General features: G+C 46.9%; 1 protein-coding gene and 1 pseudogene across 1 annotated transcript in view; one reads left to right on the plus strand and one right to left on the minus strand.

The window, feature by feature from the left end:
- BAIAP2L1 (BAR/IMD domain containing adaptor protein 2 like 1) overlaps window positions 1–27,670 on the plus strand; it is a 110,935-nt gene that overhangs the window by 61,029 nt on the left and 22,236 nt on the right. The window contains exons 4-7 of the mRNA XM_050784021.1: window positions 20,561–20,622; window positions 20,730–20,801; window positions 23,261–23,398; window positions 25,006–25,158. Of these exons, the coding sequence (XP_050639978.1) occupies window positions 20,561–20,622; window positions 20,730–20,801; window positions 23,261–23,398; window positions 25,006–25,158 (425 nt within the window). The remainder of the gene's footprint in view (window positions 1–20,560; window positions 20,623–20,729; window positions 20,802–23,260; window positions 23,399–25,005; window positions 25,159–27,670) is intronic.
- Window positions 16,444–16,493, minus strand: LOC126951816 (uncharacterized; annotated as a pseudogene).

A 27,670-nucleotide genomic window follows, 5' to 3' on the forward strand; every position in this document is an offset into this window, starting at 1 on the left:
TTTTAGTAGAGACGGTGTATCTCCATGTCGGTCAGGCTGGTCTCAAACTCCTGACCTCAGGTGATCCGCCCACCTCAGCCTCCCAAAGTGTTGGGATTACAGGTGTGAGCCACAATACCCGGCCCACACATAGTCTTGACCACAAATGTTCAGAGCAGCACAAGTCACAATAGCCAAAAGGTGGAGGCAGCCCAAATGTCCACCTGCTGATAAGTGGAAAAACAAAATGGAATATTATTTAGCCACAAAAAAGGATGAAGTGCCACTACATGCTGCTATGCAGGTGAACCTTGGACATGTGCCAAGTCAATGAAGCCAGATAAAAAGGCCATTTATTGTATGATTTTGTTTATATGAAACGCCCAGCGTCAGCAAATCCACATAGAAAGCAGATTTTGAGGCTTCAAGGGGGAGAGGGGAACAGGGAATGGCTGCTTAATGGCATCTCTTAAGGTGAGGAAGATGATTTTAAACTGGGTAGTGGTGACAGTTACACAATATTGTGAATGTGCTAATGTTACTTTTGGTAAACTTATGTATATTATACCACCAAAACCAAAAAGAATTAAGTGAGCTAATATGGGGTATCCTAATGAATTCATACTAAAATCAGTAAAATAGGCATTGTAATAATTCAAGAGGCTAGCTGTACATACCTAAGTTTTTTGTTTTTGTTTTTGTTTCTTGGTTTTTTTTTGAGAGATGGAGTCTTGCTGTGTCGCCCAGGCTGGAGTGCCATGGCGTGATCTCGGCTCACTACAACCTCCACCTCCTGGGTTCAAGCAATTCTCCCACCTTAGCCTCCTGAGTAGCTGGAACTACAGGTGTACGTCACCATGCCCAGCTAATTTTTGTTTTTTTAGTAAAGACAGGATTTCACCATGTTGGCCAGGCTGGTCTTGAACTCCTGACTTTGTGATCCACCCTCCTCGGCCTCCCAAAGTGCTGGGATTACAGGGGTGAGCCACTGCACCCGGCCACATACCCAGCTATGAAATCTGTAGGAGTAGCAGTTATTTGACCAGTGTTTTCTGGTACTCTGGAATATTCAGGCAGTCTGGAAGCAATGCCATTAACATCTGATTGCTGCCTTGTTCTCCTCAACTGTTCACACAAGAATGTATCTGAGGCCGAGGCGGGCAGATCACTTGAGGTCAGGAGTTCAAGACCATCCTGGCCAAATGACAAAGCCCCGTCTCTACTAAAAATACAAAAACTAGCTGGGCTTGATGGCACATGCTTGTAATCTCAGCTACTCGGGAGACTGAGGCAGGAGAATTGCTTGAACCCAGGAGGTGGAGGTTGCAGTGAGCCGAGATGGTGCCATTGCACTCCAGCCTGGGCGACAGAGCGAGACTCTCAAAAAAAAAAAAAAAGGTATCTGAAAACCAGAATTGGGTCCTGGTTGGGGAGAGATTTTTCAGATAGCATGCCACACACTTTCCAGCACTTCCCCACGTGCACTGCCTCATAACCTCGCCATGACCCTGTGAAGAGTTTTAGTTGGCTCTGACTCAGTGCGCTTTGCACAGTAAATGAATTTTATTAGCATTAATGGAAGTACGAAATTCAGGAGTCTCATTTAGTTTTCACAGCAGTCCTCTCAGGTAAGAGATATTATTCCCATTTTATGGACAAGAAAATGGAAGCTTAGGTTAAGTGACTTGTCTGATTTCATCCAACTAAGGAGTACGCACAACAGGTAAGGAGCAAAGTTGGGGTTTAAATTCAAAGTCCTTGATTCTATAGATAGTGGGACATTCACCACGAAACTCACAGCGCTCAACCTTAGACCTTTCCAGTCTCTTCACTCCTTCTAAAACCTTATAGGGCACTTCATTTTCTTTTTCTTTTCTTTTTTTTTTTTTTTTTTTTTTTTTTTTGAGACGAAGTCTCACTGTGTCACCCAGGCTGGAGTGCAGTGGCGTGATCTCCACTCACTGCATGCTCCGCCTCCTGGGTTCACCCCATTCTGCCTCAGCCTCCCGAGTAGCTGGGACTAGAGGTGCCTGCCACCACACCTGGCTAATTTTTGTACTTTTAGTAGAGACAGCATTCCACCATGTTGGCCAGGCTGGTCTGGAACTCCTGACCTCAAGTGATTCACCCGCCTCAGCCTCCCAAAGTGCTGGGATTACCGGCGTGAGCCACCACGCCTGGCCTATTTATGCATTTATTTATTTTACTTTCAACTTGTATTTTGACTCGGGGGGGTGCATGCGTGGGTTTGTTACCTGGGTATATCGTGTGATGCGGAAGTTTGGAGTATGACTGATCCTGTCACCCAGGTAGTGAGCATAGCACACAATAGTTACTTTTTCAACCCTTATTCCCCTCTCTCCCACCCCCGCTCATAGTCCCCAGTGTCTGTGGTTCCCATCTTTATGTCCACGAGGACCCAATGTGGAGCTCCCACTTATAAGTGAGATATGCGGTATTTGGATTTCTGTTCCTGCGTTAATTCACTAAGGATACTGGCCTCCAGCTGCATCCATGCAAAAAACATGATTTCCCTTTTTATGGCTGCGGAGAGGAGAATTTAGACCTGTGTATCGTTCCTTCAGTCCAATTGAAGGAGGATCCAGGAAGCCAGAATTTGGTTCAGTATAAAAAATGGCCTTGGGACAAGCCCTTCTGTAAAACCCGGACAGGAACTGTGAATGGCTGTGCTGCTGCAATGTCTCAAGAACAGGACTGAAGCTGAGGGAAGGTGTCCCGGTGGTCCTTCATTGGCGTCTGCTGGAGGGGGATACAAGCAGGGTAGCTAGCAGCAGTTACCACACCTGTGCCACCCCTGCCCATCTCAGTGATAACTTCTCGTGAGGCAAGGATGTGAGAATTGGATGTAGTTAAGGATGAGTTTAGAAATGTTTGTTGATTGACTAAATGAGTGTATCAGATGAGAGTATTGCGCTCTAATCCAATGAATCGGGTTTATCTGGGCTTTCTTGAAATCAAGGTCCTCATTTACAGTGTTAATAAGACTTGGTCCCCACCTTCAAGATATCTGCAGTGCAGTAAAGGAGATGATGAAAAAATACACACATACACATGTGCACATTTATACACATAGTTTTAATACTATTAAGGGTGGAATGCAAGAGTAAAATGATACAAAGGCTACAGGATTTCATGGGAAGAGATGATCCCACCTATGTGGGAGTGGAGGGAAACTGAGTGTCAGGTGATGTGTAATATCCCCATGGTCAGCATTGGAAGTGGAAAGGGTGATATTTTCTGGGGAAGGGAACAGAGAGAGGGGATGGGATATTTCCACTGACCTGGGATTTAGGGCTCATGGAGAGGATCATGGGAGATAATTTTTTTTTTCCCCCCAGAGATGGAGTCTTGCTCTGTCGTCCAGGCTGGAGTACGGTGGCGCCATCTCGGCTCACTGCCAGCTCCTCCTCCTGGGTTCACAGCATTCTCCTGCCTCAGCCTCCCGAGTAGCTGGGACTACAGGCGCCCACCACCACACCCAGCTAATTTTTTGTATTTTTTAGTAGAGATGGGTTTTCACCGTGTCAGCCAGGATGGTCTCGATCTCCTGACCTCGTGATCCGCACGCCTCAGCCTCCCAAAGTGCTGCTGGGATTACAGGCGTGAGCTGCCGCGCCTGGCCGAAGATAAATTTTTAAAAACTTGGCCGGGCACGATGGTTCACGCCTGTAGTCCCAGCACTTTAGGAAGCCGAGGCGGGCAGATCACCTGAGGTCAGGAGTTCGAGACCAGCCTGACCAATATGGTGAAACCCTGTCTCTACTAAAAATACAAAAGTTAGCCAGGCGTGGTGGTAGGCGCCTGTAGTCAGTCCCAGCTACTCGGGAGGCTGAGACAGAATTGCTTGAACCCAGAAGGCAGAGGTTGCAGTGAGCCGAGATCGTGCCAGTGTACTCCAGCCTGAGTGACGGAGTGAGACTCTGTCTCAAAAAAGCAAACAAACAAACAAAAAACCCTTACGGAGCCTCATTATTTTGTGTGCCAGGCTGCAGATTCTGGGTTTGTATGTTCTTGTTTCAAATTGAAATACAAATTAGTATTACTAGGACTAAAAGGTTTTGAGTTATTTAAAACAAAACTGACTAATATCTTAGAAGTATGGGTTCAAAGGTAAAATAACAATTACTAGGTGACTAAAGAGGCACATTAAATGGTGAGCTCTACAACGAAGCTGGACTTTTAGACTCCAGAGTAAGTCTGTTCCTATAACTCTTGGGTGCACTGAAGGTGATCTCTGTGACTCAGGCATTTAAACTCGAAGGCAGGGCTGTTAGTAGCTTCCATTTTTATAACTATAGAAATTTGTGACCTACTGAGGTCTCTCTTTTTCTCCTTAATATATTTGATTAAACATTTTAATCTTATGCCATGTTTATTCTCCTGCCTAATTTCTCATTTCATATTAACATTTTAAAATAGCTTACAAGTCCCCCAGGAAACTTAGAAACATACTTTCATTTTAAAATGGGAATTAAAATATACTTTATGTGTTTTTTAAATGTATACCTTTACTGAGAAATGAACCTAATAAACATCAAACTCAATTTCTCTCTCTATTATTTTTAAATGCCTGTTTTTACGTAATTAAAACCTGTGCCTATAGACTTTGTGCACTGCTTTTTAAAATGTAACATTCCACACATGAGCCTTGGCACCACCGTGGAGCCGTGAGCCGGGGAGGAAGATGAAGACTGGAGTACTGGGATTGGGTACAGAGTTTGTGTCTTCTTGGTTCGTGGGGAAAATTGTCCCTTAGTTTGAGGGGGTGGGTAGTTATCTCTTGGTATTCCGAAAAGGACATAAAACCAAATATCTAATAAGAAATTGCAGTAGTTTTTCTTTCATATTTAAATATCAGTGTGCTCATTTATTTATTTATTTATTTTGAGACAAAATCTTGCTCTGTTGCCCAGGCTGGAGTGCAGTGGCGCGATCTCAGCTCACTGTAACCTCCACCTCCCAGGTTCTGGTGATTCTCCTGCCTCAGCCTCCGGAGTAGCTGGGATTACAGGAGCCCACCACCACACCCAGCTAATTTTTTGTATTTTTAGTAGAGATGGGGTTTCACCATGTTGGCCAGGCTGGTCTTGAACTCCTGACCTCAGGTGATTCACCCGTCTCGGCCTCCCAAAGTGCTGGGAGTATAGGCATAAGCCACTGCGCCCGGCCCAGTGTGCTCATTTAAATGAGCATGGCCTGTCTTGTAGGCATTGTTCTAGTCACTAGGGATAAATCAATGAAACAGAAGTCCCTGCCATCAGGGAACTAACATTCTAGTGGGGTGGACAGATAAACAAGTCTAATATCCAGGTAGTAGAAAGGCAAGGGGCCACCGAGTGATAGAAGGGGTGGGATGCAGCTGGCTTAGGTAGGGTGGTCAGGGACATGCATTGGGGGAACTCATCAGGCAGGTGTCTGGAGAGAACATTCTAGTGGGAGCTGACAAGTGCAAAGGCCCTGAGGCTTTAGTGGGCTTGGGTCACGCATGTACGCCAATGTGGCTGAGGGGCAGGCGAGGATGAGGTCTGCAGACAGAAGGCACGAGGCTGGGTCGCGTAGGGCTTCGAGGGTCCTGGCAAGGGCTCTACCTCTTAACCCCAGGTGCAGGTGGGGCCTCTGGAGGTTGTCAACTGAGGAGGGATGCCACCTGACTTTTTTTTTTTTTTTGAGACAAAGTCTCATTCTGTAACCCAGGCTGGAGTGCAGTGCGTGATCACTGCTCACTGCAACCTCCACCTCCCAGGCCCAAGCGATTCTCCTGTCTCAGCCTCCCGAGTAGCTGGGATTACAGGCACATGCCACCATTCCCAGCTAATTTTTGTATTATTTTTTTTTAAGTAGAGATGAGATTTTGCCATGTTGGCCAGGCTGGTCTCAAACTCCTTACCTCGGGTGATCCACCCGTCTAGGCCTCCCAGAGTGCTGGGATTACAGGCGTGAGCCTCCGCACCCTGACAGCAGGTTTATTTATTTATTTTTATTTTTATTTTTATTTTTTTGAGACAGTGTCTTGCTCTGTCACCCAGGCTGCAGTGCAGTGGTGCGATCTCAGCTCACTGCAACCTCTGCCTCCCGGATTCAAGTAATTCTCCTGCCTCAGCCTCCTGAGTAGCTGGCATTACAGTCACGTGCCACCATGCCCGGCTAATTTTTGTATTTTTAGTAGACGGGGTTCCGCCATATTGACCAGGCTGTTCTCGAACTCCTGACCTCAGGTGATCCACCCACCTTGGCCTCCCTAAGTGCTAGGATTACAGGCATAAGCCACCATGCCCGGCCCCATATTTTAATATTTTTAAAGAAATGTTTAAAAGTCCAGATGTAGCATTTTTTAAGCCTTGAATAAAAATGCGTACAGTTAATTAGTAGTATCATAGGGAATAAGTCGTTGTCAGCCTTATTCATTATTGATAATCCACCTGTTTTTATTTTTGTTAGCATGAAAATGGTTGTATTTTAACCTTCATCTACTAATCAGTGAAGAAGGAAGATGAATAATTAATGCTAATTTACTCGATATAATAAGTTGTAGAAAACTCTTAATCTTTTAATGTTGTGTTACATTCAGATATAAAGAAAACGAGTGCCGCTGGGCGTGGTGGCTCACGCCTGTAATCCCAGCACTTTAGGAGACTGAGGCGGGTGGATCACATGAGGTCAGGAGTTCAAGACCAGCCTGGCCAACATGGCAAAACCCAGTCTCTACTAAAAATACAAAAAGTAGCCGGGCGTGGCGGTGCATCCCTGTAGTCCCAGCTACTCATAAGACTGAGGCAGGAGGATGGCTTGAACCCAGGAGGCAGAGGTTGCCCTGAGCTGAGGTCACGCCACTGCACTCCAGCATGTGTGACGGAGTGAGACTCCATTCCATCTCAAAAAAATAGAAAGGAAACAAGCACTCGTCATCTGTATATAGATGCAAAATTGATCAATTATTTGTGATACATAATTGATACAGTTGAATAAATTAACATTGTCCTTTTAGCTAAAATAAGACTAGTGCATTAAAACCCAACTTGGGAAATATTTTCTCTTTATTGCAAATCCTGTGCTTTAACTCGACAGTACTTGTGTAGAGTAGATACACTAAGTCAGTTTAATTGCTAATCAAAAGGCAAGTGGGAAATAAACATTTAATTTCCTTCCGGAATCAATTTGTCAGTCCTAATAAGAGAATTGTCACCTAAGCCCTGGGTCTCCCTACTCTTTCATATAATGAATATTTTTTTTTTTTGGAGACGGAGTCTCACTTCTGTAGCCTGGGCTGGAGTGCAGTGGCGCGATCTTGGCTCACTGCAACCTCTGCCTCCTGGGTTCAAGTGATTCTTCTGCCTCAGCCTCCTGAGTAGCTAGGATTATAGGCGCCCACCACTAGGCCCAGCTAATTTTTTGTATTTTTAGTAGGGACGGAGTTTCACTCTGTTGGCCAGGCTGGTCTCGAACTCCTGACCTTGTGATTCACCCTCCTCAGCCTCCCAAAGTGCTAGGATTACCGGTATGAGGGTATGAGCCACTGCGCTGGGCCTGAATACTTTGTTACACTTTTTGGAGGAGACATCTTTACTAAATACTACCTTAGGTACTGGAAGACTACATGGTACCTCACTGAAAATATGTGACATTAAAATATCCAGAATGTTGTCTTTTTTTTTTCTTTTTTTGACATGGAGTGCTCTGTCACCCAGGCTACAGTGCAGTGGAGCGAACGTGGGACACTACAACCTCCGCCTCCCAGGTTCAAGCAATTCTTAAGCCTCAGCCTCCCGAGTAGCTGGGATTACAGGCGTGCGCCACCACACCTGGCTAATTTTTATATTTTTGGTAGAGACAAAGTTCACCATGTTGGCCAAGCTGGTCTCGAACTCCTGGCCTCAAGTGATCCGCCCGCCTCAGCCTCCCTAAAGTGCTGGAATTACAGGTGTGAGCCACCGCCCCCAGCCCTGTTCCTTTCTTTATGTAGATTCAAAGTTCTGACCTATGTGATTTTTGTTTCTGAAGAACTTCTTTTAACATCTTTTCGCAAGTCAGACCTACTGGCAACCAATTCCCTCAGTTTTTGTTTGTCTGAGAATGTCTTTATCTCTTCCTCACTTTTGAAGGATGATTTTACTGAAGAATTCTATGTTGGTGAATTTTTTTCTTACAACACTTAAGTATTTTACTCCACTCTCTTCTTGCTTGCATGGTTTGTAAATAGAAGTCAGATGTCATTATTATCATTGTTCTTCTAGAAGCAAGGTGCTCTTTTCCTCTGGCTTCTTTTAAGATTTTTCTTGGCCGGGCACGGTGGCTCACGCCTATAATCCAAGCACTTTGGGAAGCTGAGGTGGGTGGATCACCTGAGGTCAGGATTTCGAAACACACCCTGGCCAACATGGTGAAACCCCCATCTCTACTAAAATTACAAAATTAGCTGGGTATGGTGGTGCACGCCTGTAATCCCAGCTACTCAGGAGGCTGAGGCAGGAGAATCACTTGAACCCGGGAGGCGGAGGTCACGGTGAGCCGAGATTCGCGCCATTGCACTCCAGCCTGGGCGACAGAGTGAGACTCGGTCTCAAAAAGAAAAAAAAAGATTTTTCTTTTTGCTAATCTACAGTTTGAATATGCTATACAAAAGTGTAGATTTTCTAGTATTCATCCTGTCTTGTGTTCTCTGAGCTTTTCGGGTCTATGGTTTGGTGTCTGTCATTAACTCTGGAAGATTCTCAGATATTATCACATCAGTTTGTATTCTTTTTGTTCCCTTCTCTCTTTTTCTCCTGGTATTTCCATTATAGGTATTTACACCTTTTGTAATTTCCCCACAGTTCTTGGATATTATGTTTCATTTGTCGTTCTTTGTTCTCCTTGAATTTCAGTTTCGGAAGTTTATGCTGACATATCTTCAAGCTCATTCATCCTTCCCTTGGTCGTGTCCAGTCTACTGGTGAACTTATCAAAGGCATTCTTTGTTTCTTCATTTCAGTGTTTTTGATTTCTAGTATTTCTTTTTGAATCTTTGAGTTTCTATTTGATATATTTTGGATATTTGTCTGCTCCAAATTTTATGTTGAAATGTGGCCACCACTATTGGAGGTGGGGCCTAGTGGGAGGTATTTGTGTCATGGGGGCAGATCCTTTGTGAATGGCTTGGTGCCCTCGTTGGAGTAATAAGTGAGTTCTCACCGTATTAGGCCACATAAAGATCTGGTTGCTTGCCGGGCGCGGTGGCTCACGCCTGTAATCCCAGCACTGTGGGAGGCCAAGGCAGGTAGATTATAAGGTCAGGAGATTGAGACCATCCTGGCTAACACGGTGAAACCCTGTCTCTACTAAAAATACAAAAAATTAGCCGGGCGTGGTGGCAGGCGCCTATAGTCCCAGCTACTCAGGAGGCTGAGGCAGGAGAATGGCATGAACCTGGGAGGCGGGGCTTGCAGTGAGCTGAGATCATGACACTGCACTCCAGCCTGGGCGACAGAGCAAGACTCCGTCTCAAAAAAAAAAAAAAAAAAAAAAAAAAAATCTGGTTGCTTAACAGAGAGGGCACCCCTCCAACTCTCTTGTTCCCTCTCTCACCATGTGACATACCTGTGCCAACTTTGCCTTCTGCCTTGAGTAAAAGTTTCCTGAGGGCTCGCCAGAAGCCAAACAGATGCTGGTACCACGCAGAACCATCAGCCAAATAAACCTCCTTGATTTTTTATTTTTATTATGTTTTTAGAAACAGAGTTTTGCTCTGTCACCCAGGCTGGAGTGCAATGGCACGATCTCGGCTCACTGCGCCCTCCACCTCTTGGGTTCAAGCAATTCTTCTGCCTCAGCCTCTTGATTAGCTGGGATTACAGGCATGTGCCACCACGCCCAGCTAGTTTTGTGTTTTTAGCAGAGACAGGGTTTCATCATATTGGTCCGGCTGGTCTCGAACTCCTGACCTCAGATGATCCACCCGCCTCGATCTCCCAAAGTGCTGGCATTACAGGTGTGAGTCACCACGCCCAGCCTAAACCTCCTTTATTAATGAATTACCCAGGCTCAGGTATTCTTTATAAGCAACACAAAATGGACTAACACACCATCTCTCTGCTTCCATTACCCATCTCTTCTTGCGTAATGCCCACTTTTTCCAATGGAACCCTCAGCGTATTAGTCATAGTGCTTGGCAGTTCTCTGATAATTCCAGATTCTCTCCCACATCTGAATCTGGTTCTGATGCTTGCTTTGTCTCTTCAGATTGTTTTTTCTTAGCATGCCTGTAATGTTTGTTGCTTTTAGAAGCTTCATGACGTGTCGGGTAATAGGAACTGAGGTAGATGAGCCTTGTGTGTGAGGATTTGTGTTTATCTGGCTAGGAGTTAGCATGGATTTAACGATAGAGGAAGCTGTATCTGTAGCAGAGTCAGAGGCTTCGATTTTCCTCCGATGTCCTTGTTTTTTTGTCTCTGTTGTTGTCTTTGGTTTTCCCAAGAAAATTCTTCTAAATGAAGCCTGTGTCTTACGTATGACTCTGTGCTGTAACCCACAGATACTGTCCCGGAACCATGTTGATGGTTAACTTGGTGGTCAAGTACTGGGGAAGGGAAGAATCTTCCTCTTATGTTTAAATCCCTGTGTTTGGATGGCTGTGGAGTGATAGGTCAGAGTTCCTGGGATGCCTTTCAGAAGAGTTTCTGAGTCTTTTTTTTTTTTTTTTCCCTCCCTCTGCTTGAGACAGGAAGACTGGAGGGGGCTGGAGTTAGCAAGTCGCCCTTTCCCTGGTCGGATAAGGCTTTATTACAGCAGATTCCCTTGAGGCCTGGCCTTCCGTACAGAGAACATAGCTGGAACAGAACAAAGCTCTGGGCATACTTTAGAATGTTTGCCTCCCACCGCCTCCACCAGAAGCCCCAGGGGAATCTTCTCCAACCTCCCCAGTGAGAAGGTGGTGGGACTTCTAGACATAAAACTCATGAAAGTGTGGGGACTGCCCCCAAAGACTGACCCCCTGAAGTTTTGAACTCTCAGACTCCTCCATGCCAAGCCCCCAGCAATTCATCATTGCAGTGTAAGAGTTTCTGCCAGGAATGGCCCCAGCATTGGTCTCTGCTCCGTGTGAACTGTGAGTCTCTGCATCCACCTGTCTGTCTAGTTTTCAGGGCACATCTTTACCCTGTGAGCTTAATTCTGTCATGAATCTCAGAATCACTGTTTCTTATTTTAGCTTGTTTCCATTTGTTTAGCTTATTTTGTTATAAGGGAGTGACGACCTCCAAGCTCTTAGACGTGCTGGAGTGGAAACCGGAAGTGCCTTTGCGATTGTTTTTGCATCAACAGTGACCAGCTGTGTGTGTTCTCTGATGGATCAGTCCTGATGGCTGCAACTTAAACTATAGGAGAAATGTCAGCACTTCAGACTGAGGTGCTCAGTATTCTGTTTAAGGTCTTAAGAGATAGAGGAAAAGAGAGTATATTCTACAGGTATGTTCCCTTAGGTAGGTAATAGGAGATTGACAGTTTTTCCTTTGAGGACTCTGGGACTGGGGAAAGAAAGGCTATGACAGAAGTGTCGAGCTGAATATATAGATGGATACATGGAAAGTGCACCAAACAATGCTGACTACAGGCTGAACAATCGCATGTGTGGATTTTATTTCCAGAAAACAAGTACCCAGAAAATGGCCTGTTGAGGAGTGTGTGGGCCCATTTTTGTTAGTGTGTGTTCTGAATTTTGTGTGTGTGTGTGTGTGAGATGGGAACTTGCCATGTTCCCAGGCTGGTCTCGAACTCCTGGGCTCAAGCAGTCTTCCCACCTCAGCCTCCCAAGTAGCTGGGACTGCAGGTGCAAGCCAGTGCGTTACTGAACCCATTTGCTCCATGTGACTAGACTGGGGCACCTCAGCAGCCAGTGTTTCTCTCCAGAACACTGGAAAGATGGTACCCCCCGAAACCTGTGGAGCAGGCACTCTGCACAGATGAGAATACCACAGCTCCAAGAGATACTGCAGAAAGAGGTGATGGGATTTCCCGGGGATGCACAGGTACTAAGAGGCCCGTCTGACGTCATTGCATCTTCCTGCGGATGCTGTGACCTTTGCCCCGTCTTCGTGTCCTTGAGTCTCTGTAGAGGCCGATGATCCAGAAGCTTCTGCCTTCTGAAGCTGCATCCAATCTTTTCCCTTTCACAGCGCCTGGCCTTTCTCCAACCTCCTCAGCCAGCCTTCCCATCTTCCTCATGAGCTCTTCTTCCTAAAGATCTTGTATTATATTACTCAGGGGTCAGCAGTCGCTTCTGACTTTTTAGTATGAAAAAAATCAATGTCCTCTGAGCAATCCATTCTAGACTTATATATAAGATGAAGTTGTATTTGTGCTGTGTCTAAAAGGGAACCCATCCTCCAAGAAAAAAAATCAGTGTTCGGATTTCTGGTTGCAACTCTTTTTGGAGACACGTCTCCAGCCATGTCTATCATTTTCTAAAATGGAGGTTGCCAGGGACCTCGCTGTGAAGCAAAATGTTGAAAATATTTCTCCTGTTAACACATTTCTCCATTTTCCCCCTTACCTCCCTCAGCAAGCACTGGATTAACTGCCGGAGGTAGATGAAATCATTTTATTCCTCTCTAAAAAGAAATAAGTAAATCCATTTAGTACTGCAGTAAAGAATTGGCACAGGCATGAACCCATATCAGAAATTCTAAACAAGGATGAATAGTCAGGAATACAAAATCTTCCTTTTTGTTTTTTTGAAGACAGAGTTTTGCTCTTTTCGCCCAGGCTGGAGTGCAGTGGTCCGATCTCAGCTCACTGCTACCTCTGCCTCCCAGCTTCAAGTGATTCTCCTGTCTAGTAGATGGGATTACAGGTGTGCACCACCGTGCCCGGCTAATTTTGTATTTTTAGTAGAGACAGTTTCACCATGTTGGCCAGGCTGGTCTCAAACTCCTGACTTCAGGTGATTCACCTGCCTCAGCCTCCAAAAGTGTTGGGATTACAGGCGTGAGCCAACCATGCCTGCCTTGTTTTGTTTTGTTTTGTTTCATTTTGTTTTTGAGACAGGGTCTTGCTGTCTTGCCCAGGCTGGAGTACAGTGGCGTGATCTCAGCTTACTGCAACCTCTGCCTCCCAAGTTCAAGCAATTCTCATGCTTCTGCTTCCCAAGTAGCTGGAATTATAGATACGCACCACCATACCCGGCTAATTTTTGTATTTTTAATAGAGACAGAGTTTTCATCATGTTGACCAGGCTGGTCTCGAACTCCTGACCTCAGGCAATCCACCTGTCTTGTCCTCCCAGAGTGCTGGGATTCCAGGCATGAGCCACCATGCCCGGCCAGGATCCTCACTTTTAAATACCGGATCTCCCTGATTGGATTCAGATTGTGTGGTCTCAGCTAGAATACTGTCCAAGTCATTTTGTGTTTGCTGAGTATAAAATTTGAGCACACAGTGTTCATTTTCCTCTCATTTGTTATGTTTTGATTGTCTATTGAAGGTGTTGTCTGATCTCTACACTGGATGGTTAAGGATTTTTTTTTTTTTTTTTTTTTTTTTTTTTTTTAGTCACGACTCGTAAGCAATTGGTGGGGAAAACACTTTCAAACCATGCAAATCTCTTTCCTCGTCAACACTCGTGCCCTAGTTGAGCATTTGTTGATGATTTCTGCCCAGACAAGTCTTCCCTGCCCTGTGGTGTTGATTTTCCATCTCTTTACTCCCTCTTCATTTACTGATTGGCTCTGTGCAACTCTACTTCTAGCAAGAGCCGCCCCTGGTCCCCCATTTCTTTTTTCTAATCTGTTGACTGTGGACTCGTGGATTCCTAGACTTTTCAATGACTTATAATTTATGACTGCCTTAACTGTTTTGGTGCTCAAGTTGTCCCAGTATGAGCTGCTTCACAGCCAGTACTAGCTCCTTCAAGCCGGCTCTTGTGGCATACCCGCTAGTTAAGTGAGTAAGTTTTGAGCACAGTGCAGAGTAACTACAGTCTCCGTGTAAGACATTGATTAGGATGTGCTGCTGCTGTTGTTTAAGCCAGCAGCTAGACACAGAGGAATGATCCATGCAACGCTCACCCTATCACTTATTTGGGGTCACCCCTACACACACATTGGTTGTTTGTACGTGTTTTTGTTTTGTTTTTTTGAGACAGCGCCTTGCTCTGTTGCCCAGGCTGGAGTACAGTGGCACAGTCATGGCTCACTGTAGCCTCAACCTCCTGGGCTCAAGTGATCCTCCCGCCCCAGCCTCCCGAGTAGCTGGGACCACAGGCACGGCACGCACCACACCTAGCTTATCTTTGTATCTTTTTTTTTTTTGAGATGGGGTCTCACTCTGTCGCCTAGGCTGGAGTGCAGTGGCTGGATCTCAGCTCACTGCAAGCTCCGCCTCCCGGGTTTACGCCATTCTCCTGCCTCAGCCTCCCGAGTAGCTGGGACTACAGGCGCCTGCCACCTCGCCCAGCTAGTTTTTTTGTATTTTTTAGTAGAGATGGGGTTTCACCATGTTAGCCAGGATGGTCTCGATCTCCTGACCTCGTGATCCACCATCTCGGCTTCCCAAAGTGCTGGGATTACAGGCTTGAGCCACTGCGCCCGGCCCCTTTGTATCTTTTGTAGAGATGGGATTTCACTATGTTGCCCATATCCTGGGCTCAAGCGATCCTCCTGCCTTGGCCTCCCAAAACTGGGAGCTGTGATTACAGGTGTGAGCCACCGCACCCAACTTGTGCAGTGTTGGTACTAACCGGAGGAGGGCACCTTACCTCCAGCTGCGTCCAGGGACTGCAAGTTCTCAGATGCTGACAGAGCCTTTCGAATTTGGTCACGTTTGTGGTTGCTAATCTGCCTCCACACTGATTCAGTGTGGGTGATTCTACTCTTCAGAGCCCATACTCATTTATTTAACACATCATGTGTGTGTGTTGGGGAGCGGTTTGCTTTTACTTCCCCTGTTTTCGCCTCATCCCATTTGAAACTTGGAAAATTGTCAGAAAAAAATCAGTCCTTCTTCCAATGACGTTTTTATTTTTATTATTTTTTCATGCATATATATTTTTTGAGATGAAGTCTTACTCTGTCACCCGGGCTGGAGTGCAGTAGCACGACCTTGGCTCACTGCAGCCTCTGCTTCCCGTGTTCAAGCACTTCTCCTGCCTCAGCCTCCCGAGCAGTTGCGATTACAGGCGTGCGCCACCACGCCTGGCTAATTTTTGTGTTTTTAGTGGAGATGGGGTTTTTCCCATGTTGGCCAGGCTGGTCTTGAACTACTGACCTCAAGTGATCCACCTACCCTGGCTTCCCAAAGTGCTGGGATTATAGGCGTGAGCCACTGCACCTGGCCTCCAATGATTTTTTTTTTTTTTTTTTTTTTTTTTTTTTTTTTTTTTAAGAGATAGAGTCTCACTCTTGCTCAGGCTGAAGTACAGTAGCATGATCTTGGCTCACTGCCATCTCTGCCTCCCCAGGTTCAAGTGATTCTCCTGCCTCAGCCTCCCTAGTAGGTGGGACCACATGCGCCTGCCACCACGCTTAGCTAATTTTTGTATTTTTAGTAGAGATGGGGTTTCACCATATTGGCCAGGCTAGTCTCAAACTCCTGACCTTGTGATCTGCCTGCCTCAGCCTCCCAAAGTGCTAGGATTACAGGCATGAGCCACTGCACCTGGCCTCCAATGATATTATTAATCAATTTTACTTTAATCTGTGCAGCATAGCTTTAGAACAGTACTAGATTGGCTGCTTCCACTTTTTACCGTCTGATTCCACTTGCAGTGAAGTGTAGGAAGTAGTGCATGACTCAGGCGTTGCTCTGTGTTCTCTGGAAATAAAGCAGGTTCTGATTATCCATTATCAGATGTAAATGGAAAGAATCTTTATGCCTACATGTCCTATGCAGTTCAGGTACATTAGTAATCTCCATCTGGTTCCTCTAAATTTGTACTGTGAACTGATGAAGATAATATATTAATAGTCCTATGACTGTATTCTTTTTCTTCTTGGAGACAGGGTCTTGCTCTGTCTCCCAGGCTGTAGCACAGTGGTGCCATCATAGCTCACTGCAGCCTCGAACTCCTGGGCTCAAGTGATCCACCTGCCTCAGCCTCCTGAGTAGCTGGGACTACAGGCATGTTCCATGAAGCCCAGCTAATTTTTAATTTTTTTTTTTTTTTGGTAGAGACGGGGGTCTCACTATGTTGCCCAGGCTGGTCTTGAACTTCTGGCCTCAAGTGATCCTCCCGCCTGAACCCCACAAAGTGCTGGGACTTAAGCCACCACGCCTGGCCCTGTGTTTCCAGTGAAAATGTTCTATGAGTTCATACCAATAATTTTCCTGAAGTTTTATTCTTTAACGTTATGTTTTAACTTCATACCACCTATTGGCTAAATGCATCTCTTTATGCAATATTGTCCAAAATGTTGGGCATATTTGTTCACAGTTTCTAAAATGAGAGTGATGCCACCATTAACCATTCTTTTTTGTTGGGGATTTCCACAACCTGCTAGACAAACTCTCATAAAGCTGTAACACTCTGTGTGAATTATTTATGCAAATATTGAGAAAAAATTGATGGTAGAAAATGTCTTTGAGTTATGTCGAGTTCATGCTTTTGAAATACGTGTATATTGCCCCTTACTCAGACTGAATCACAGTACGGCGCTGAGTTCCTTCCCAAAGGGTGACTCCAAACATAACCGGGGGAAAAGGAAGCAGGCGCCCCAGTGTGCACAGCACAGTGGTGTGGTTCTTGTCGGGGCGCATACTTAGCTCTGCTTCATCTGAGTCCGGGCTATGCCTGCTTCGCCTCACCCTCAAATATTTTCAGGGTTTGTTTTTTTTTTTTCCTTCTCAAATGTAATTTATGAAAAAGTAGGTTACCGAACTAAGAGCAAACAAACCCATGTGGCATCGCATTTTAAACATAAAGTAACACTTGCTCTATTTAAGATGAAGCTTCTGCAGATGGAACATAAAGGGTGTTTTCATCTTCCGCTTCAAGATACACTTTCGGCTGCTTGCAGAATTGCAGCCAAGATGTGTGTTAATCCTTTCTGTGACCGCGGACTCCGCGGCGGCAGCTGCTGTGAGGCGGGCATCTGAATTCCAGGAGCAGTGAGGGACAGGAATAACAAGGCCAGGTGTTGCCCGCCTGCCCGCAGAGTGAAAGAGCTGCTTCACTGCGCCTCTCCCCTGCGCGGCGGGAAGCCACAGGCAGGAGCATGGAGCGTGCCCAGGGGCCCGGCCAGGCCAGAGCACCAGGTTCAGCAGTGTTGGCGTCCACCCTAGCACACGCCTTGGTTTTGGCAGCATGCTTCCCAGAGATCCACATTATATAAAGTTATGGAAATAAAGTTCATGAAAGAGAACAGTATGAGAAAAAAATGTGAATGCGTTTCCTCTAGCTCAAATCACCGAATGCTTTGAGCCACATTATTTTTAGACGTTTTTATTTATTTTTTTTTAAGTAGATCTCCCTTGCCAAGAATAGAATGTCTGATTTTCTAAATAACTGGAGTGGATTTTGTTGTTGTTTATATTTCATCCCCAATGAGGAATTGTTTGTGGGTTTAAAATAGATGTGAAAGTAACTGAGATTGTATCTGAATGGACCGAGGGGCTGTAAAATGGCATGTCCGTGGAATTATGCTTTCGGCCGTGTGCAGGTGGCTTTTGCGAAGAATTCTGGTCTGTTGGTTTTCTCGTGCCACGTTCTGGAAGAGGAAGCTGGCGTTGTTAAGGATGTGGAGTGGGAAGCTCGCTTACTCGGAGGGTGGAGCCCTGAGCGCTGGGATGATTCTGTCTTTACTCCCCGTGTTTAGCCATCGAGTTGAGTTCCTCCATCAGAGCACCATAAAATCCCACAGGGCTTAGGGACTAGGTTATATGCCTGTCACAAGCCCTGCAAGCTCTGCCTCTCTGAGAGCTTCTGACCCCACCTTGTCTAGGCAGCACCGTTTGCAGAGGGCTCTGAAGTACAGCAAGGGAGCTGGTTTCCCTGGAACACCATGGGGGGAGGAGGGGAGTGACATGTTACGCCTGCATTTGGAAAGATCCCTGGCATCTGTGAGGAAGGTGATCCGGGAATCCGGGAAGCGACAAGCTGGGAGTCCAGAGAGAGGATGAGGGATGGAAGCAGGCGTTGGGGTTGGGCAGGCTTGAGAGAGGACCTCCTCGAAAGCCCACATGGTGGGACGTGAGTGCTGGGGGCTGGGGGTGGATGGGAGAATCCTCTGCCACCTCTGGTGGAACAGATCACCAAGTGAACATGTCTTGGTGACTTCACGCGCCATTCCCCATGCCTTCTGTCCTGGGCAAGGAAGAGATCACAGAGCTTGGGAAGGGACATGGCTGCACCCTACAGGTGGCTCCGATGATGGCCTCGTATCCCCAAGGGAGAGAGTCTTAGTCATCAGGTATTACACGTGGGCGAGAGGTTGACCCTTGGCTGGCTGGCAGCTGAGAGCTGGAATTAGAGAATGCAGGGCAGCCAGAGAGGTCACTTCGAGACATGTTGAGGATGAGGTGTGCCTGATGGGACATCTGCGTGGCTGTGTTCAGCAAGGGTTGAATGCTAACCTGGGACAAGGGAAGCCTGGGTGGCCAGTGTGAGACTCAGATGTCCCTAGAACAGAACACAATAGGGTCATATGGCGATCGTAGCTGAGGCCATAGTCCAGTCTGTGCTTTCTCTCTCTCCCCATATTCTACCACAGTCCTCATTCAGATTCCTCCCCTGCAGCCTCTCAGTTCCCCGCTAGAATTCCTTTTTTGGGGGGCGGGGATACAGGGTCTCACGCTGTCACCCAGGCTGGAGCGCAGTGGCGCAATCCCGGCTCACTGCATCCTCCACCTCCCGGGTTCAAGCAATTCTCCCACCTCAGCCTCCAGAGTAGCTGGGATTACAGGCACGCACCATCATGTCCAGCTAATTTTTGTATTTTTAATAGAGACGGGGTTTCACCATGTTGGCCAGGATGGTCTTGATCTCCTTACCTAGTGATCCGCCCACCTCAGCCTCCCAAAGTGCTGGGATGACAGGCGTGAGTCACCACTCCCGGCCTGGAATTCCTTTTCATCTGGCCGCTGAGCTGTAGGATGGTCCACTGGCACATTTTGCTGTTGGTCGGCATTGTTTGATGGTGGTGGTAACGGTAGTTCCAGATGATTCTATGTGTTTCTCCCATTTCTTAGGTGTCAGACCCTAGGAAACCCATTTGGTTCCTGCAGATAAGTTGGCAGAGAGAGGCCCTCGTTCACCTTTATCAGATGTCACCTGTAGAAAGGTAGCAGAGAGCTGGTGCACTGGCACACACTGCAGAGATGTGATTGCAAACCCAAGGGCCTGATTGCTGCCCTCGGCGGTGGGCGCCTCTGTCCTAGACATCTTCCCCGTCACGTGACTGTACTTGGTTTCAGGGGCTGGTGTATTCCCAGGAGAGGTAGGCTGAGCACTCTTCCTGCTGCGGGTTCCCCTGGCGTTAGGATTTTCCAAAACATTGTAAGAACTAACATGAGAAAAAAGAAATAGCCTTTATCTCTCGTGCCTGACAGATAATCCGATTACTCTGGGGATTCGATAAAAATAAATCATTGTTTATTCTTAGAGTTATCTTCTGTGATGACCAAAGTAATCATTTGTGAGACACTTTCAAAATTTAAATCAGATGTACAGAACTCGGCTTCAGGAACAAGTAAATACAGAAAGGGCCACGCGGTCCAGGCACAGTGGCTCACACCTGTCATCCCAGCACTTTGGGATGCTGAGGTGGGCGGGTCACTTGAGGTCGGAAGTTCAAGACCAACCTGGGCAACATGGTGAAAACCCCTCCCCACAAAATATCCCAAAAAAATAGCTGGGTGTGGTGGTGCACACCTGGAGTTCCAGCTACTTGGGAGGCTGAGGTGGAAGGATAGCTTGAACCCAGGAGGTGGAGGCTGCAGTGAGCCAAGGTCATGCCACTGCACTCCAGCCTGAGTGACAGAGCCAGACTCTGACTCAAAAAACAAATGACAAAACAGAAAGACTCATGTGAATTTGAAGAGAGTTTGCATGAGAGTTTGAATGTGAGTTTGAAGAGTCTGATTGATTATGTCGTAGAAGCCGTTTGCTCTCAGCTGTGTCCCCCTGGAAGCCACTGTGGGGACCCCATCGTGCTCCTGATGTGTCTCGGGGGTGATGCTTAGAGACCCTGAGGGCAGTGTATTTCTGTGTTTCCCTGTTCTGTTTTACTTTCCCTAATACTTTACAAAACTGTGCAATGGGCCGGGCGCAGTGGCTCACACCTGTAATCCGAGAACTTTGAGAGGCCAAGGCAGTTGATCATCTGAGGTCAGGAGTTCGAGACCAGCCTGGCCAACACGGTGAAACCCCATCTCTACTAAAAATGCAAAAAATTAGCCGGGCATGGTGGTACACGCCTGTAATCCAGCTACTTGGGAGGCTGAGGCAGGAGAATTGTTTGAACCCGGGAGGCGGAGGTCGCAGCAAGCCAAGATTGTGCCATTGCACTCCAGCCTGGGCAACGGAGCAAAAACTCCACCTCAAAACAAAAAAAAATATGCAATGGCTTTCTGCTAATATATCTGGTTTTGTTCCCAGGACATGTCCTCATAGAGATTTCAAGTACCCACAAGAAACTCAACGAGAGTCTTGATGAAAATGTACGTGATCTGTGTTCCTATTTGCAAAATACACTTGTTTCAGGTTTTAGAACTTACTTTGCTTAAAGTCTCAAATCTGGTGTGAATTTATTTCCTTCTGTTAACAGTTTAAAAAATTCCACAAAGAGATTATCCATGAGCTGGAGAAGAAGATAGAACTTGACGTGAAATATATGAACGTAAGTGCATGGTTCTCCTCCAGCCCCAGCCTTGGGCTGCCTGACCTCCCACCCTGAGGAGAACTCATTCCCACTGTTGACTCATCAGTAGCAGACAGGAGCGAAGTCTCCATGTTGATGATACCCAGATGCATGAAACTGACAAGCTCCCTTTGGGCTGCATGGGCCGGTTTTTGGTAACACTTGGGGTCTCTATTAGAAAGCATAGGGGCCAGGTGCGGTGGCTCATGCCTGTAATCCCAGCACTTTGGGAGGCCAAGGTGGGTGGATCACTTGAGGTCAGTAGTTCAAGACCAGCCTGGCCAACATAGTGAAACCCCATCTCTACTCAAAATACAAAAAAAATTAGCCAAGCATGGTGGCACGTTACCTGTCATCCCAGCTACTCAGGAGGCTGAGGCACGAGAATGGCATGAACCCGGGAGGCGGAGTTTGCAGTGAGCCGAGATGGCGCCACTGCACTCCAGCCTAAGCGATAGAGCTAGACTCCATCTCAAAAAAAAAAAAAAAAAAAATAGGAAAAAGTATTGCCAGAAATCACGCTGCTTCCAGAAAGCATTGTCTTCACAGAGCACATTCACGCTGTAGGACATCTGTGCTTGTGTCACTGCAGCTGGTGCAGACATAACACTTCCTAAGCCAGCAGCGCTTCAGGCTGTGGGTGGTGTGCGGGAGAGTGCCCGGACGCGCCCAGACCCATCTGCAGAGACCGCTCCTGCATGGCGCCCCTTCTCTGTCCACTGTTGTCCATTCCAGCAGGTTTCTCCAGGTCCCCTTCAGGGTGACCCTGCTGCCCCAGTATTGAGGGCTCTTGCCATCTTCCCTTGCTGCTATAGAGTACTTAACTTTCTCCTGCCACCCAAAGTCCCCTTTCTGCTCACCAAGACCCCCATGTGGCAGTGAGTGTGTGAGTTGCCCTGAAATCATCCCTCCCCTGTGGTCCTCGTGAGTCCTGCTGCCTGGCTTCACACTCCCGGCAGGAGGCCACAGGACCGGGACAGCTGCTAAGGTGCGTTTCATGCCAAGTGATTTACATGCAGTATCTGATTGTTATCCTTTACCCTTCTTTTTTTTTTTTTTTTTGAGATGGAGTCTTGCTCTGTTGCCCAGGCTGGAAGTGCAGTGGCGCAATCTCGGCTCACTGCAGCCTCCGCCTCCTGGGTTCCAGTGATTGTCCTACCTCAGCCTCCCAATTAGCTGGGATTACAGGTGTTCACCCCCACACCCCACTGATTTTTGTATTTTTTAGTAGAGAGATGGAGTTTCACTATATTAGCCAGCCTGGTCTCAAACTTCTGACCTCGAGATCCACCCGCCTCAGCCTCCCAAAGTGCTGGGATTAGAGACGTGAGCCACCGCACCTGGCCAGACACCCTTCTTATTTGCACTTCACAGATTATACGGAAAACAGGAATTTGAATTCTGATGCAGGTCTGTTTAAGACCCTGTGTTCGCTGGGTGCGGTGGCTTATGCCTGTAATCCCAGCACTTTGGGAGGCCAAGGTGGGTGGATCCCGAGGTCAGGAGTTCGAGACCAGCCTGGCTGACATGGTGAAACCCTGTCTCTACTAAAAATACAGCCGGGCGTGGTGGTGTGCGCCTGTAATCCCAGCTACTCGAGAGGCTGAGGCACGAGAATCGCTTGAACCTGGGAGGCGAAGAGTGCAGTGGCGCTATCTCGGCTTGCTGCAACCACCTTGGTGGCTAAGTGCTTTGGATGGGACTTGGAGACTTTGAGTGGCAGAGGAAAGTTAACTACCCAGCATCAAAAAGCCTTTGAAGAAAGAAGGAATAAAAGAAAGAGAAGATGTCCTCAGAGACCTGCCTTCTGGTCAGGGCTCCTCATTTAAGCAGTAACCTTTAGAACAAAGCCAAGACATTAAAGTTGAATGAAGGGGGCCATGTGAACTGAGGGGTGAGGGTTCTCACCAGTGTGTGGATGGTGTGAACCTCAGAGTGAGGGTCCCAGCCATCGTGCAGATGGTGTGAACTGCAGAGTGAGGGCTCCAGCCAGCATAAGAATGGTGTGAAATGAGGGCCCCAGCCAGTGTAAGGATGATGTGAACTGCGGGGTGAGGGTCCCAGCCAACATGCCGACGGTGTGAACTGCGGGGTGATGGTCCCAGCCAGCATAAGGATGGTGTGAAATGAGGAGTGTGGGCCCTGGGCAGTGTGAGGATGATGTGAACTGTGTGATGAGGGTCCCAGCCAACATGGAGATGGTGTGAACTGAGGGATGAGGGCCCTGGTCAGCCTGAGGATGGTGTGAAGTGTGGGTGTGGGGACCCCGGCCAGCAGGAGGATGGTGTGAACTGGTGTGGGTGTTGGGGCCCCAGCCAGCGTTGAGGATGCCGTGAAGTGAGGGTGTCAGGGCGCTGTTGAGCCATACACAGTGGAAGTGTGAGCAAAAGCAACTGTGACAATTTGTGTGGTAATAAGCACAGCAATTTAACTTACAGGCAACTCTAAAAAGATACCAAACAGAACACAAGAATAAATTAGAGTCTTTGGAGAAATCCCAGGCTGAGCTGAAGAAGATCAGAAGGAAAAGCCAAGGAGGCCGAAACGCACTTAAATATGAACACAAAGAAATTGAGGTGAGCTTTTCAGCAATATCTTGTTTTCTTTTGTTGTTGACAATTTGTACAGTTTAAGAGGAGGTTGGCCGGGCGCGGTGGCTCACGCATGTAATCCCAGCACTTTGGGAGGCCAAGGCAGTGAGATCATATGAGTTCAGGAGTTCAAGACCAGCCTGGCCAATGTGGTGAAACCTTGCCTCTACTAAAAGTACAAAAATTAGCTAGGGTGATGGCAGGTACCTGTAGTCCCAGCTACTCAGGAGGCTGAGGCAGGAGAATTGCTTGAACTTGGGAGGCAGAGGTTGCAGTGAGCCGAGATTATGCCACTGCACTCCAGCCTGGGTGACAGAGCAAGACTCCATCTCAAAAAAAGAAGAGTTTTGAAGTTGATCTCATGGAATTGGGAAGTATAATGATGGTTACATTTCATTCTGTAGATAGCTGAGGATGGTCAGTGTGTTGACTGGGGGGTGGATGAAGGAGAGGTTGGTTAATGGTTCCAAACATACAGTTGGATAAAAGAAATAAGTTCTAGTGTCCAATAGCAGAGTAGGGTGACTATAGTTAATGGCAATGCATTGTTTATTTCAAAATAGTTAGAAGAGAGGTCTTGGAATGTTCCCAACACATAGAAGTAATAAGAACTTGAGGTGATGGACACCCAAGGACCCTGCTTTATCATTATCACGTGCGCTCTGTAAATATATAAATATAATCTATCAGTTTTTAAAAATAAGCATTTTGACTGAGAGCTGAAGGCTGTAGAGTTTTCCAGAGTTAAGTATAATTAATCCGTGACCTCCTGCCAAAACATGGGCTTTTTCTCCTGGCTCTGAAAGAAGGGGTTCTCCATGATCAGTGTTACTGTTCCCATTGTACAGATGGGAAAAATGAGACTTAGGTTAAATCATATTTTATTAGTCTGTTTTCATGCTGCTGATAAAGACATACCCTGAGACTGGGCAATTTACAAAAGAAAGAGGTTTAATGAACTCACAGTTCCACATGGCTGGGGAGGCCTCACAATCGTGGTGGAAGGGAAGGAGGAGCAAGTCACGTCTTACACGGATGGCAGCAGGCAAAGAGAGAGCTTGTGCAGGAAATGACCCCTTATGAAACCACCAGATCTTGTGAGACTTCTTCACTATCACAAGAATAGCACGGGAAAGGCCTGCCCCCATGAATCAGTTACCTCCCACCAGGTCCCTCCCGAAACACATAGGAACTATGGGAGCTACAAATCAAGATGAGATTTGGGTGGGGACACAGCCAAACCATATCACGTATTGTTGGCATTTGGAACTGGGTTTGAACCAGGAACTTTCTGGTTCCAAAGCACATGGTGCTTTCCAGCAGGACACATTCATATCTCTGGAGTACAAAATAATATTTGTGCAAATCGCCCCTTGGGAATGTCAAGCCCTAGGGCAACTTCTCTCTGCACATGAGTCAGGGACCTCAAGGAGAATGATGGTATCTACTTAGGTCAGGTTACAGCATTCTTTCCTCTCATGTATTTACTCTACTATTCAAATAAAGCAGGCATAAAGATGGCAGAAGATAAACGTCAGGCTGCACGCTATCTGATGCTCATGTCATACTTAGGTAATTACTGTTTTTTTTAGTACGTGGAGACCGTTACTTCTCGTCAGAGTGAAATCCAGAAATTCATTGCAGATGGTTGCAAAGAAGCTCTGCTTGAAGAGAAGAGGCGCTTCTGCTTTCTGGTTGATAAGCACTGTGGCTTTACAAACCACATACATTATTATCACTTACAGGTGGGTGTGGTGGCAAATTGCCTTGAGTATTAATAACTTTATTTCATATTTAAATGCCCCAGAAGACTGGGCCATGGCTCCCGCCTGTAATCCCAGCACTTTGGGAGGCTGAGGTGGGCCTGGGCAACATGGCAGAACTCTGTGTCTATAAAAAATAAAAAAAAAACTAGCCAGGCATAGTAGCATGTGCCTGTAGTCCCAGCTACTCAGGAGGCTGACGTGGGAGGATCCCTTGAGCCTCGGAAGTTGAGGCTGCAGTGAGCTATGATTGTGCCACCGCACTCCAGCCTGAGCAACAGAGCAGGACCCTGTCTCAATCAGTCCATACATACAGAGATACACATACATGCACACCACCCAGTTTCCACACAGGCCCAATATAAAGCAGTGGGCCATTTTGCCAATGAAAAGATTCCAGAGAAACTATTTTTGGCCAACTTGAACATATAAACTTATAGAAATATAGCTGAAATGGTCAAATGTCCATGTATAATGTTTAATTAATTAATAATACATCCATATTTAAAGTCCTCCATAAAATAATGCTTCATCATTGAAAAATAGCACGTTTGCTCTTCTCACCTGCAAGTCAGCTTTCCCCAGGCCCTTTCTGATGTGTCCTCAGCATCACTGTCTTCACCATGGCTGCCGGTGAGTCCCAGCGGACCCAGGTCTACGCCACCTGGGCAATTTGAGATGCTCCCTTCATGGGTCTATGTCCGGGGGTCACGGGCAGCTCTGCCCCAGCCCACGGGCCACCATTCACACACCTCAGGACGGCTGGGCTCAGCGATGTGTTCATTCCTCTTGGTTGCGTTGGTTCCTGGTTTCTTCAACTGAATGACCTCATCACCCTCCTTCCAACACACTCAGCTGGGAGGTTCGAACCTCCAGGAATCATTATGCAACACACGTCACATTTCCTTTCCTTTGTTTTACATTATGAACTCTGTTGGGCCTTTGTAAACATCCAAAACTAGCACTGATTGAGGTCAGAAATTCATTTTTGTTCATAGTAAAGTTAGAGAGTGTTCCAAAATAGGAGAAGCTTTGCAAGAGCTTGAATGTAAGTCAACTTTGTCTTTGTTTTAAAGGAAAAATACCTTGGCCTTGTATGTATGCAAATGTTGTGTTTTCTATAAACTTTTTACAACTTTAAGGAATATTCAGGACTGGGCATGGTGGCTCACGCCTGTAATCCCAACACTCTGGGAGACCAAGGTGGGTGAATCACTTGAGGTCAGGAGTTTGAGACCAGCCTGGCCAACGTGGTGAAACCCTGTCTCTACTAAAACTATAAAAATTAATCATATGTGGTGGTGGACACCTGTAATCCCAGCTACTCAGGAGACTGAGGCAGGAGAATTGCTTGAACCCAGGAGGCAGAGGTTGCAGTGAGCCCAGATCGCACCACTGCACTCCAGCAAGACTCTGTCTCAAAAAAAAAAAAAAAAAAAAAAAAAGGGATATTCAGCTCCCTAAACTAAATAAGATTTAAAATTCGTACAGCAGGCCAGGCACAGTGGCTCACGCCTATAATCCCAGCTCTTTGGGAACCAGGGCAGGAGGATCACTTGAGCCCAGGAGTTCCAGACCAGCCTGGGCAACATAGCGAGACCCTGTCTCTCCAAAAAAAAAAAAAAAGTTTTAATTAGCCAGGTGTGGTGTGCACCTGTGGCCCCAACTAGTCAGGTGACTGAGGTGAAAGGATTGTTTGAGCCCAGGAGTTCGAGGTTGCAGTGAGCTGTGATCGTGCCAGTGCACTCCAGCCTGGGTGACAGAGCCAAAATCCTCTCTCAAAAAAGAACAGAATGGTTACAGCAAAGGAAATAATTGCTGTATTAGGTGATCAATCTTGTCAACAGCACATCTGTACTAGTTCCGGGAATGTAGAGTTCACTTCAGAATCTTCTCTTCCCAGAGTGAGGGCATCCTGTGGCACCGGGGTCGCAGGCTGGAGAGGACAGAGGTGACCTCGAGGTTCTCTTCCTGCGTGGTGCCCCGCCGTGTCATGAGGCAGCCTGGCCCCTTTTCAGGGAGCTCCAGTTATCAGCAGTCTTTCTTAGACTTAACCATGAGTCCCCAGTAATGCTTTTATAGAGTGATGCAGACCAAAACTGCTCCTTTCTATACTGGAAGTTTCTTCAAGTATCTGAAAACTGGTTTTATGACTTCCCTTAATCCAGCTAAAGCGCCCCAGTCCTTTCTGTGGAGTTGGGATGAAGCAGGCCCAAGCAGCTGGTCCACCGTACTGCAGAGTGTCAGGGTGACAGTTGGGGGTGGCGTCGCACTGACTTAGTGTGTCAGGGTGACATTTGGGGACAAGGGTGGTGTGAGGGGGGCTTTGCCCTTCCCCAGGACTGACATCAGCCCCCACCACTCTTGATAAACTCAGAAGCTGAGTAAAAGCAGTGCGACTGCCATGCACACAGCTGCAGGACAGGCCCTGCCTCCCCTTTTCCAACCAGAGTGCCGTTCAGAAAAGGTGTTCACTGGAAGCGCTTAGGGGGCC

The sequence above is a fragment of the Macaca thibetana genome, chromosome 3 (assembly GCF_024542745.1).
Source record: "Macaca thibetana thibetana isolate TM-01 chromosome 3, ASM2454274v1, whole genome shotgun sequence".
In the NCBI taxonomy this organism is placed as follows: domain Eukaryota; kingdom Metazoa; phylum Chordata; class Mammalia; order Primates; family Cercopithecidae; genus Macaca; species Macaca thibetana.